At 34.3% G+C, this 11,865-nt stretch overlaps 1 protein-coding gene across 2 annotated transcripts in view; it reads left to right on the top strand.

Moving 5' to 3' along the window:
* Positions 1–11,661, top strand: part of LOC137657738 (cytochrome P450 2L1-like) — a 238,311-nt gene extending 226,650 nt beyond the window's left edge. For both annotated transcript variants that reach the window (XM_068392201.1, XM_068392202.1), the window contains exons 3-11: positions 654–747; positions 2,122–2,252; positions 2,666–2,884; positions 4,636–4,832; positions 5,795–5,912; positions 6,554–6,734; positions 9,170–9,287; positions 9,945–10,089; positions 11,355–11,661. In XM_068392201.1, the coding sequence (XP_068248302.1) occupies positions 654–747; positions 2,122–2,252; positions 2,666–2,884; positions 4,636–4,832; positions 5,795–5,912; positions 6,554–6,734; positions 9,170–9,287; positions 9,945–10,089; positions 11,355–11,536 (1,385 nt within the window). In that variant the 3' untranslated portion in view covers positions 11,537–11,661. The remainder of the gene's footprint in view (positions 1–653; positions 748–2,121; positions 2,253–2,665; positions 2,885–4,635; positions 4,833–5,794; positions 5,913–6,553; positions 6,735–9,169; positions 9,288–9,944; positions 10,090–11,354) is intronic.
* The last annotated feature ends 204 nt before the right edge of the window (positions 11,662–11,865 follow it).

The following is an 11,865-nucleotide window of genomic DNA, read 5'->3' as shown; positions in this document are numbered from 1 at the left end:
ATATATATATATATATATATATAAATATATATATATATATATAAATATAAATATATATATATATATATATATATATATATATATATATATATATATATATAACATTTATTCCTAGTATCATAATTTATCTTTAGTTTCAAAGTTTACAAAAAATAAAAGGATTTTGTGTAATAATCTTTAATTTTTTTAAGGGGTAGGTAGTGTGAGTAACTAAATGTGTAAAACTACAGAACAGTATCAGATAATTCCATTCACGTAATCCTAGTTAGAAAAAAATATTGTCGTAATTTTTTTAGTAAATACTAGTCTAAATTCAACTGCATTCAATTTGCTTCACTGTACATGTTGATTTACCACTTTTGAATCCTTCTTGATATGTAAAAAAGAAAAATATTTTGTTCTAAGCACAAAGGCTTACGGGACAGACAATCCAGTGTTCTCATCTAGCCTAGATCTGAAGGAACAGTTAAAGACTATATATTGGGAACTTTAATGAGACATTCATATTCATCGATCCCATTTTAAAATGTAGGTTCAGAGGGGTAAAGTCCTTAGGTTCAAATTAGCCTAGTGGATCAGAGGAAGGAAGATATCACGACACAAATGGAACAGATTTGTTCAAAGTAGATCTGAAAAAATATTTTTCATTCCAGGTCCCACACGATGGCCAATCATAGGGTCTTTTTCCCTTGCTTCTAACGTCAAAGACCAATTGGCACTCATTGACAAGTATGGTGATGTTGTCAGGTAAATAGCTCAAGGCCTGTTTTCTTTGTGGTGAAAATAACTTGCAAATTGCATTAACTTTGATATTAACATTTCGGTTCAATTGCTATAATCGAAAATTAAGAGCAACTCATTTAAAGAGGACAGAAAAGATTGGAGAAATAGTGTCTTTTTATATTATTATGAATATGAAGGTAATGTGAACAGAGAAATCTCCCTTTTCGAAGGACAATCTTACACTTTGCAGAATTAGCTCTCGACGCGTTTCATAGTTTTTAATAAAGGAAGCTTTTTATTCATCACGTTTTGGAGATCTAATGTAGAGGCTTCTATGGGAGAAGTTTGAGCCCCTTTACAGTATTGAAAATAATGCAATTAATAAGAAAGGTTACCTACTTCGCTTTATTAAGCTAAACAAGCTCATAAAGGATAATACACAGATTACGGCTCTAATTAAGAGAAAACGAAAAACGAGGGAGTTTTCTATCGTTCAAAGTCTATTTCATTTCTATTTGTCCTGAAGGAAGAGCTGTGCCACCATGACTTCTTATAGATTTCCGAAATTAAAGAATTTAAATCCGTTCATGAAATGAAACCAGTGAAGACTTTCCAGTAATTATAATTTCAGCAAAAACATTCCTTTCCAAATTTCGATTTTTGTTATCTGTTCTTGAAAATTCAGAAATGTATTTATTTTTTTATAGCTTTAAAGAGAAAGTAATATGAATTGTGAACTGTATGAATCTTGAAAAAAAAAATATCTATTGCCTAAATTGTTTTGTTTAAATCAAATATTCATTAATGAAAATTTTGCCTCGCTTGTAATTTAGTAGGTATTGCCTTATGGACTAATTCATTGGTAGGTAATTTGGAAAGACCAATGTATCTAGATAACAATTTGACATGATAGCCTTTCGAATGGTATAACTTAGTCCTAGATATCATCAATTTTATGATGTTCTTTAAGAAAAAGAAAAAGGAAAATATAATTGAATGTGATAAACCCATCTGAAAGCGATACTGTATTATGGACACAAAAAATGGCATCAAAACAAAATATCCTGACACAGTTTAATTGTTTGTGACCCATGTAGACGGATAATGAGACGTCGGAATATGGGTTTTCTTCATTTATTACAAAAGGTTCGTTCGTAAGTACACTGTACACAGCTACCCTCTCAGGTGAGGAACCTATCAACTCGATCGCCCAAAGGCAACTAAACTCCCTTCGCTAGAAAAATGCAATCTTTGCAATAGCAAGCTGATACATAGATTTTTGTGGAATACTCATGAATATTGAGTTCATTTACCTTGTCGTACAAGACACATCTACATACATGAATTAGGACATTTGTTAACATTCCTCGAATGATTATTGCTTTGATTTTTACACAGTTTGGGTGTTGGCGGTAGAAATTTTATAATGGTGAGCAATTACAAATTGGCAAAGGAAGCTTTCTCCAAGACTGAGATGAATGACCGTCCTGGATGGAGAGTTATGGAGCATCTAGGCGACGGCAAACCAGGTATATTCTTTCAGTCTGTCTATCTATCTATCTATCTATTTTTAGTTATCTTCAATGGAACAATCATAGTGCAGTTTTTTCGTTCAAAACAGGTTATAGCCCTTATCCTATTGCTCTATTTCATTACTTAGCATATCATTGTAGAACAGTAGATTTATGATATTTTGAACCACAGGTGAACCTCAATTTATTTGATCTTGTTTTTTTCCTAGCTTCTATCTCTCTTCACGTCCCTGTATGTTTTTGGAAAGCCTTACAGGTGGCTGCACTTGGCCTATTTGTCGATCACCATTTGTCTGTTTGAGTTTATATATTTCTTTTGAATTTAATCAGAAGTACCATTACTCTCCTTTATCTAATTAAATGCTCAGTCCACCATAACGACTACAACACCTACCTGCTTCTACCCAAAGGAATAATAGGCAGGAATGGGGATTCTTGGCGTATATCTCGTCGATTCCACCTGAGGAACTTGAGGGACTTAGGAATGGGCAAATCCTACTTGGCCGACGCCATTCATCGCGAGGCTAAACTTTTGGTCGAGGACATACGCAATTACACAGACAAACCAACTCATTTCCCGCAGTCCATCAATGTTGCTGTCCTTAATGTCATTTGGCAACTTGTTGCAAGTAAGTTTCGTTTCTAAAGTGTTTTTTTTTATTATTATTATTAGTAGTAGTAGTAGTAGTCAAGTTAGAAACAAAAATACTCTTTAACTAACATTCCTAAGGATGACATCATTCCGTTTTGTTTCTCTTTATATATGGACATTTTCCTTTCAGCTGTTTTTCTTTTATTAAGTTTATATTTTCCATGCGTAAATGATGTACAACGGTTTTGTTATTTCAGTTATTGATAAATAATTCTATTTACCTTTTGGATAACTCCAGTAATTCATATCTTGTAATGTGATAGATGTCACTTCTCTCACAATGAAACTACCACTTAAAAGTAATTTTTAGAGGGGCTTGTTTTTTTTCTAACTATCGATCTAAAAAGTGATCTCACCAAGTTAGAGAATTAGTTAGTATTAGCATCATTATCATTATAAGTAGCCAAACTATACCTAATTGGAAGAGAAGAATGCTCCATACCCATGCGCTCCAAAAAGGAAAACAGCCCAGTACGGGAAGGATATAGAGAAGTAACAGATAAACTATAAGTAAGAAATAAAAAGAAATATATTAATATCAGTAACAAAGTTAAATAGATAAGTCAAATATAGATTATGAAACGAGGCAAGTCAACCTGCTCAACAGAAAATCATTTGCAACATGTTTAAAGTTACAAAATTTCTCCGGTTCACCCATCACATCAGGAAGATCATTCCGCAAACTAGCCACAGTTGGAATGAAACTTCTAGTATATTGTGAGTATAGATTCTTATGATGGAGAAGGCAAAACTGATACAGTTTGGGAATATCTAAATGCAAAGGAGAGTCAGAATTATTAAAAAAAAAAAAAAAAAAAAATCGTGTGCAACATGCACTAAGAACTAGTTAGACAAAGGTGCCAGAAATTGATATCAAGATCTGCGTCAAGGAATTTATTACAACCCAAGTTTTTGTCTTATATGTTTGCATAATTAAAGTGCTTTGGAATACCATAATGATTTTAATTGATATTCAGAATTAACTTTTTATGTATATATTTTGATGTTTGAAAAACACGTGGGATAGCGACAAACTACTATCAAATACATAGTCTATCTCCACTTCATTAAAGCAAAACACACACACACACACACACACACACACACACACACACACACATATATATATATATATATATATATATATATATATATATATAAATATATATATATATATATATATATATATGTGTGTGTGTGTGTGTGTGTTTGTGTTTCTCTCTCTCTCTCTCTCTCTCTCTCTCTCTCTCTCTCTCTCTCTCTCTCTCTCTCTCTTTTATGAATTCTAGATAGCCACTAAAATTTGATATTCTTAGCAGTGTTAGTCATTATCAATATTATTATAATTATTGTTTTATTATCATTATTATTAGTAGTAATAAACATAGGATTAAAAATGTGTAAATGTTCTTGTGCAGCACCCACTAAAATCCATTAACTAACTTGCAAAGCAATCTTCCCCTGATCATAATCTAAATATGCAGAAAAGTCAGAGAGAATAGCATATTAAATAAGCAACATATAAGAAAAATAAATCAATTGACAGATTCATTTATAGTAAGGATCAAAGTAAATTAAGTAAAATTAAACATGAACTTAAACTAGAGCAATGGTGCATTAAAGACTAGTACTGCTGGGCAGTGTGACACCGTGGACGCTCAACAGAGCAAGTATCACACACTGGCTTTTGAGGCCTATTTAGTAAAGAAGATTCCTCTCCACCAACAGGTCGTCGGTATGACTTGCACGAGGCGAAGATCCTGGAACTTTTGGCTTTAATCAAGGAATTTCAGAAAAACGCGAAGTTTGTTCTTCTCCCCGACATCTTCCCTTGGTTGAATTATCTTCCCAATGTATTGTTCAAGCGTCTATTCAAGTACGACTGGCGTGAAAAAAATAGCGTCAGAGCCAAAGCCTTTATGAAGGTGAGGTTTCAGTGTTTAAAATTATGTTTTTCTGATGTACGTTTTCTAATAGGTTTGGGACTTCGTTGTGGCCCATTGGAGTTTATGTACCAGAATCCTGAAGTTTGTTACAAGTTTTACCAGCATTTGGTATTTTATATTCCTGTGGTATCTGGGTACGTTAAAGCGAGACCATTTATGAAATTTAATATTTTCCCAGTCTTTTACAGAAGCAAAGTACAGCAGTGATCTACTTTCAAAATATATCGGTAAATTCAAACTGGAGAGATCAGCTTTCCAAGATCTGAGTGTTCATGAGAAAATACATCAGTCATGTTCAGAATACTTTTAAGATTTAGATTTATTGATATAGTTCAAGTTTCCAGCATTACCATTAATTTATATGTGTACAGTATATGAAGATTTAAATGGGTCATTTTATTGCATAAAACATTTCTATTGGAATGGTTAAAGGAAAATGGGTTTTGGTTTTGAATCATTAAGATAGAATGTCGTTGTCGTAAAACTCGTTGACATAATTTGTTATAAAACTGGGGAAATTTTATGAAAAAATAATCATAAAGAAGGTATTTAGTGTTAATTATGATATGTAATCTGTTAGAAAAGGTGTCTTAAAATTAATCTTATAACAGTTGATTGCATAGAACTGTTCAGTGACTAAACTTGTTTTGTTCTTTTGTTTATTTGTTGAGGTAACTCTCTAGCATATGTTTAATTGATTTATTAATTAACTCATACAGAAAAATTCCCAGTATCTTTTATCAGATGTTGAATACTGGTTTCATTGATAGTTAATTCTGAAATGAATGCAATCTCTCTCTCTCTCTCTCTCTCTCTCTCTCTCTCTCTCTCTCTCTCTCTCTCTCTCTCTCTCTCATATTCTTGATCATCTGCAAATCAATGCATTATCATCAATGACAATCCATAAGAACTAACTTAGAATCCTCGACTAAACCCGTCAGGAAATCGTAGATGATCACAAGACCAACTTTGACCCCAACAACCCTCGAGACGTCATCGATAATTATCTAATTGAGCTGGATAAGCAGAAGAACGAAACGGATTCTGAGGTATTCAGTGGTATGTCATGGTCTGTTTTGGGGTGGTTTGAGTGATGGATTTGGATTATGTGGCATCTTGGCAATAAAATTAGATAAATATTTACGTCTTACTATAAACGAATAGCAGAATATTTGGAAAAATGTCTCTATATAAATATTTGAGTGACCGAGAATGCATTAAAGACTGAGAGGTGTTACTAAAGTTTTCAGTACTATATAAAAAGGAATGAGATAATACATTTTGGATGAATAGTTTTTACATTTATTGATTATTAGCATGACTGAGAGTGGATATAATTCTGTTGTTGTTTGTCCCAGTTTTGATTAACGAATAGATATATTAACAAATATTTTTTTCTAGGGAAAGCCGATTTATACTTTCAAACATCACATTGATTAACGTGCTCGTAATATTCATACTTCGATATTTTATTTAGTAAATATCGGAATGACAGATTAAATACGATATAGTAAAGTAATCTTTGACAATAAACAAACATCAGTCTTATAAACACTGATACTTATTGTAGGAAAAAAAGTCTATGATCAATGCATGTCAAAACAGCGGAGCAAATTTACTGTTTTGATAAAGAATTCTTAGACTAGACTAGAGTACGTATTGAAAGCATACGTAATGTCGCTATGATTTTCTCATTACAGAGGACGATTTGATCAGAGATATATTCGACCTGTTCGCTGCAGGATTCGACACCACGTCTTCAACGATTAGATGGGCGAGCCTTTATTTAGCTTCTCACCCCGAGGTGCAGAAAAAGGTCCAGAGGGAGTTAGACGACGTTGTAGGTCGGGATACTCTCCCATCTCTACTCCACAGGCCACGGTGAGGAAATAGGCATTTAACAGATGATCACTTCTCTTCAGACAACGTGAAAAATTAGGGATGAATACAGAAACGGTACACCTGACAAAACGGTGACAAAAGCAACATGATCACAGACAAACTATTCGAAAAACTACGGTGAGGTTTTATATATTTACGCAGAAGGTCTTCTCAAGAGGTCATTGTGAGGGATTAGGCATAAATGTAGAAACACTTCTCCACAGCCCATGGTGATATATGAATGCAGAAACTGCTTAACTGGCGTTGGCAAAAAAAAATTAGTAATGAACACAGACAATCTATTCTAGAGGTCATGGTGAGGAAGTAAGCATGGACATCGAGTCACTGCTCCACATGCCACTCCAAGAAATTAGGCATGAACACAGATATACAGGCCATTGTGAAGACTAAAGAAGAATGCTAAAACACTACTCGATAGCCCTTAGTGATGGATTATATATGAACAAAAACATTCCTCCACAGGCCAGATTAAGGGGTTTGGCCAAAACACAGTTATGTAAATCTAGAGCACAAAGTAAGGAATTGTGCTTGATTACAGAAACAAGTCAGAATGAAGAATAAAGCATGAACACAGAATCATTTCTCCATAAGTCACGGAAGAATTATGCATTCACACAAGCACAACTCCACAGGTGAAAGTAAGAAATTTAGTATGAGCATAGACACCCTATTCTAGGAGTCACCGTGAAGAATTTGGCGTGGACACAAACACTACTATAGTGTAGGAGGTTGGCCAGGGCACCAGCTGGCCATTGATATACTATTGCTAGAGAGTTATGGGGTCTTTCGATTGGCCAGATAGTACTACATTGGATCCTTCTCTCTGGTTACGGTTCATTCCCTTCGCTTACACATACACCGAATAGTCTGGCTTATTCTTTACATATTCCCTCTGTCCTCATACACCTGACAACACTAAGATTACCAAACAATTCTTCTTCACCCAAGGGATTAACTACTGCACTGTAATAGTTCAGTGGTTACCTTCCTCATGGTAAGGGTAGAAGATACTCTTTAGCTATGGTAAGCAACTCTTCTAGGAGAAGGACACTCCAAAATCAGACCATTGTTTTTTAGTCCATCTGTACCATGGTCTTCCACTGTCTTGGGTTAGAGTTCTCTTGCTTGAGGGTACACTCGGGCACACTATTCTATCTGATTTCTCTTCTTGTTTTATTACAGTTTTTATAGTTTATATAGGAAATATTTATTTAAATGTTGTTACTGTTCTTAAAATATTTTATTTTTCCTTATTTCCTTTCCTCACTGGACTATTTTCTCTGTTAGGGCCACTGGGCTCATAGCATCCTGCTTTTCCAACTAGGATTGTAGCTTAGCAAGTAATAATAATAATAATAATAATAATAATAATAATAATAATAATAAAGACCATGGTGAGAGTACAGTACACCACAGGCCGCGGTTAGAAATTAGCCATGAACAAGAACCTATTCCACAGCCTACTGTGATAAATAAAACATGAACATGAACACAATACTCTACCGCCCACATTGAGAAATTAGACATGAACTCAATACACTACACAAAGAAAAATGGTGTTCAGTATTAGGCATAAGCACTGTATACTACTCATCAGGCCATGGTTAGCAATTGGGCATAAACACAAAACACTACTCCACAGGCCTTAGTGAGAAATAAAGCATGAGTACAGAAATACTCAAGTCCATATGCCATGGATAGGCAATATAAATGGACAGTCAAACACTTTATTCCACACATTACAATGAGGAATTAAGTATGAACATGAGAAAACTACTCCAACGGCCATATTGAGGAATTGTGCATGAGTACACAAACTCTTTACTCACCAGGCTAAGCAAAGAATTGGGAAATAGCATGAAAACACTTGTCCGCAAGTTATGGTGAGGAATTTGGTTTGACCTCACCAGGAGCCGCAGTAAGAATTTTGCATCGTCACCCACACATTTTACTCCACAGGCCGGTGGAGAAATTTAGGCAGGAAAGCACAAACACTGCTCGGCAAGTCACTGTAAGCAATTGGGTATGAAGACAAACATTTATTTCAAAGATTATAGTTAGGAATTGGGCACTGGTGCGAAATACTACTAACTCCATGGAGGTATCTATTTGCTTGTATTTGTTTGTTTGTTTTCATAATTCATTGACTCCAGGATTGTTTGCTCTTTAAGCACATTAGTATGTCCCATTTCATAGTTTATCTGTTGCATATTTATTTAACTTTGTTTTTTGTCTTATTTTAATTTCTTTCATTCCTCCTTTATAATTAATTTTTTGCTTCAGTTCTTTTCCATAATTGGCTACATTCCCTAGTAGGGCCCTTGGACTTATATCATTTTACTTTTCCATCTGGGGCTAGAGCCTCTCTTGTAAGGATAATGACAATAACAACATTTGACCTCCACATACTGCAGACTTCACTACCTGGAGGCCACTCTTCATGAAGTTCTACGATTGGCTCCACCTGCCATTTCGGGTGCTCCCCGTATGTCTGCCGACGATGTGCATATAGGTGGATACCTCATCTCAAAGGTTAGGAAACTTAATCTCTCAGTATCCTTCGGTTTCGTTTGTGGAATAACAATACCAAAGCATTGGTAATCATGCATAGTTTCCTATGGTATTCTGTAATCTTTTTTTCATTTACTAAGAAATTTCAACTGTTTCAAACTGCTTTGTTACCCTTTCCTTCAACTCGAACAAAATAGTGGATCACCACAAAGCTGCCCAGCAATATTACTGTCGGTTCACTTGAGTCTTTCCTGCCACAGAATCTTAAGTACTCAAATGTGACTGGAGATGGATTTTAATCAATTGATTTGAGGTAGAATAAAGTCAGTTGCCTGACTAAGTAAGCAGGGAACCACAGTGAAACCGGTATGGAAAGAAAAGAAACCAGGCTCAGTAGGAATGTGGGCAAAACCATCTGCTCTTTTTATACCTAATCAGATTTGGGTAGATAAACTGATTTCTGTTATTCTATTCATAAATTCTCAGAAGCAAAGGGGAAAAGGAAAATACTGAGGGAATCTTGACCAGCTTGATGATGTCGTGAGACGGAACTGGTCAATAAAAGGAAAATACTGAGTGAAGGTTATTCTTATATATCATTTTCTTTTTGTCTTTAGCTGTGCAATAGATACTCATCCAGTCAAGCAATAGATGGTTTTTTTTTTTTTTTTATTTCAGGGATCAACTGTATTTGCCACCATCGGTGCCATCCAGCAAGACAATCGGTACTGGGAACAACCCGAAAAGTTTTATCCTGAGCGTTTCATCGATGAATCCGGCAACTTCTCTGTCCCAAAGGAGGGTTTCCTCCCATTCAGTGTCGGTAACTATCTAAAACGATGGTTTGTTTGTCTGAGAGAGAGAGAGAGAGAGAGAGAGAGAGAGAGAGAGAGAGAGAGAGAGAGAGAGAGATGTTAGGTTTTGATCATTCCAGATGATATTAAAACGAATTGATTGTTTATTACTTTAAGTTTTGGTAATCTAAATTAAGCGTTACCCCTTGTTCGTGTAGCACTGAAAGTATGAAATTTCATGAGTACGTGTATTAGCAACACTTTGAGCTCTCATTCATATTTCTCTTACGTGGTATTTCAATAATTGAGAGAATCATAAAGGAGCCTAATCCAATCCGATACTAGTTATTGATTAATATATCGGCTGCAATTCCAATGCTATAAATTGCATTTGGGATTTTGAATTGTTTTCTTGTCTAAATACGTTATTCTTTAAACCATCATAAATTACTTTTTATTTCATTTTGGAAGTGAATATATTTTAGCTCAGTTTTAAAATCTCAAAAGCAAATTGACATCCATTCCTGACTGTCGAATTCCCAGTCGAATATATATATATATATATATATATATATATATATATATATATATATATATATATATATATATATATATATACATATATATATATATATATATATATATCACTTTGTACAAAGCTATTACAACAAATTAGATTATATAAACGTAATAATCATTTAGCCATTGAGTTTGTGCATATAATTATTTATTGTCAACACACAAAAACATCCCTTTTTACCAATTGTATCTTATCTGTTATGTTCTTATCTTATTCCACAAATTGCATTAATAATATTCTCCAAATATAATTTCACAATCTGTTTCCCAAGATTGCTCTTAAAAGATTAGTGATGAAAGAAGGTACAAAGGCTATCGTTATAGTGTTCTTACTTGGTACCAGATAATATATCAAATATTTTTAGATCTCCCTATCTATCGCTATTGTCCATCTCTTGATATCACGTAAACAAATGATAGTCGAGAAAGTGTCTGTCATTTGCATGAGTGAAACCTTGCACAATGGTTTAAATGTAAATAGATAAAGTTTAATTCGTCTAATTACATTCATTACTGGAAGCTGTTTCACACTTTCTGAAAATAATAGGTGCTGGTTAACATTTAGAAATCAGGATTGATTAAAATACCATTACGCCTTTGCTTATAGTTTGCCCTTCCTTCCTCAACTGAATTTATTGTTTATTTATATGTGAATTTTTCGTCATTTCAAGGTAAAAGATGTTCTATTGTTGAAGCCTAGAATTTTTACTTTCAGGTAAAAGAAGTTGTATAGGTGAAGCATTGGCTAGGATGGAACTGTACCTCTTTGCCGCAGCCCTACTACAGAACTTTTCCTTTGCGCCGCCAGAGGGCTGCCAAATCAATTTAGATCCCCTGGATGCCCCAGGCATGATGCTTCCCAGAGAGCAAGACTTAATCATCACGTCTAGAACTTAAGTTGAGGAAGGTCATTATTACATCAGTCCATAGAACAATGGGGCCAAGCTTTTACCTCTCAACAGGGGCGACCCGTAATAAGAAAATTGGAGGCTGAATAATATTTTGAAATTATATTCAATATTGTGAAGAATTTCTTCTCTTTTTTTTTTATTTTGTATCCTTTTTGCAGACTTTTCTATTTACAAAATACGCCCTGGTATGCTGGTTCTTTTCTCAAGTTATGCATTTCGAGATTAAATACTTTCTCTGGATTTGATTATAATGTAAGCATTATGTGCTTTTCATTTTTATCTGTCTTTCCCACCGTTATCCCTACATTAAGGGTC

The sequence above is a fragment of the Palaemon carinicauda genome, chromosome 18, assembly GCF_036898095.1.
Source record: "Palaemon carinicauda isolate YSFRI2023 chromosome 18, ASM3689809v2, whole genome shotgun sequence".
NCBI classification, from domain to species: Eukaryota; Metazoa; Arthropoda; class Malacostraca; order Decapoda; family Palaemonidae; genus Palaemon; species Palaemon carinicauda.
Note: the sequence above shows the minus strand (reverse complement) of the source record. Positions and strands in the feature narration are given on the sequence as shown.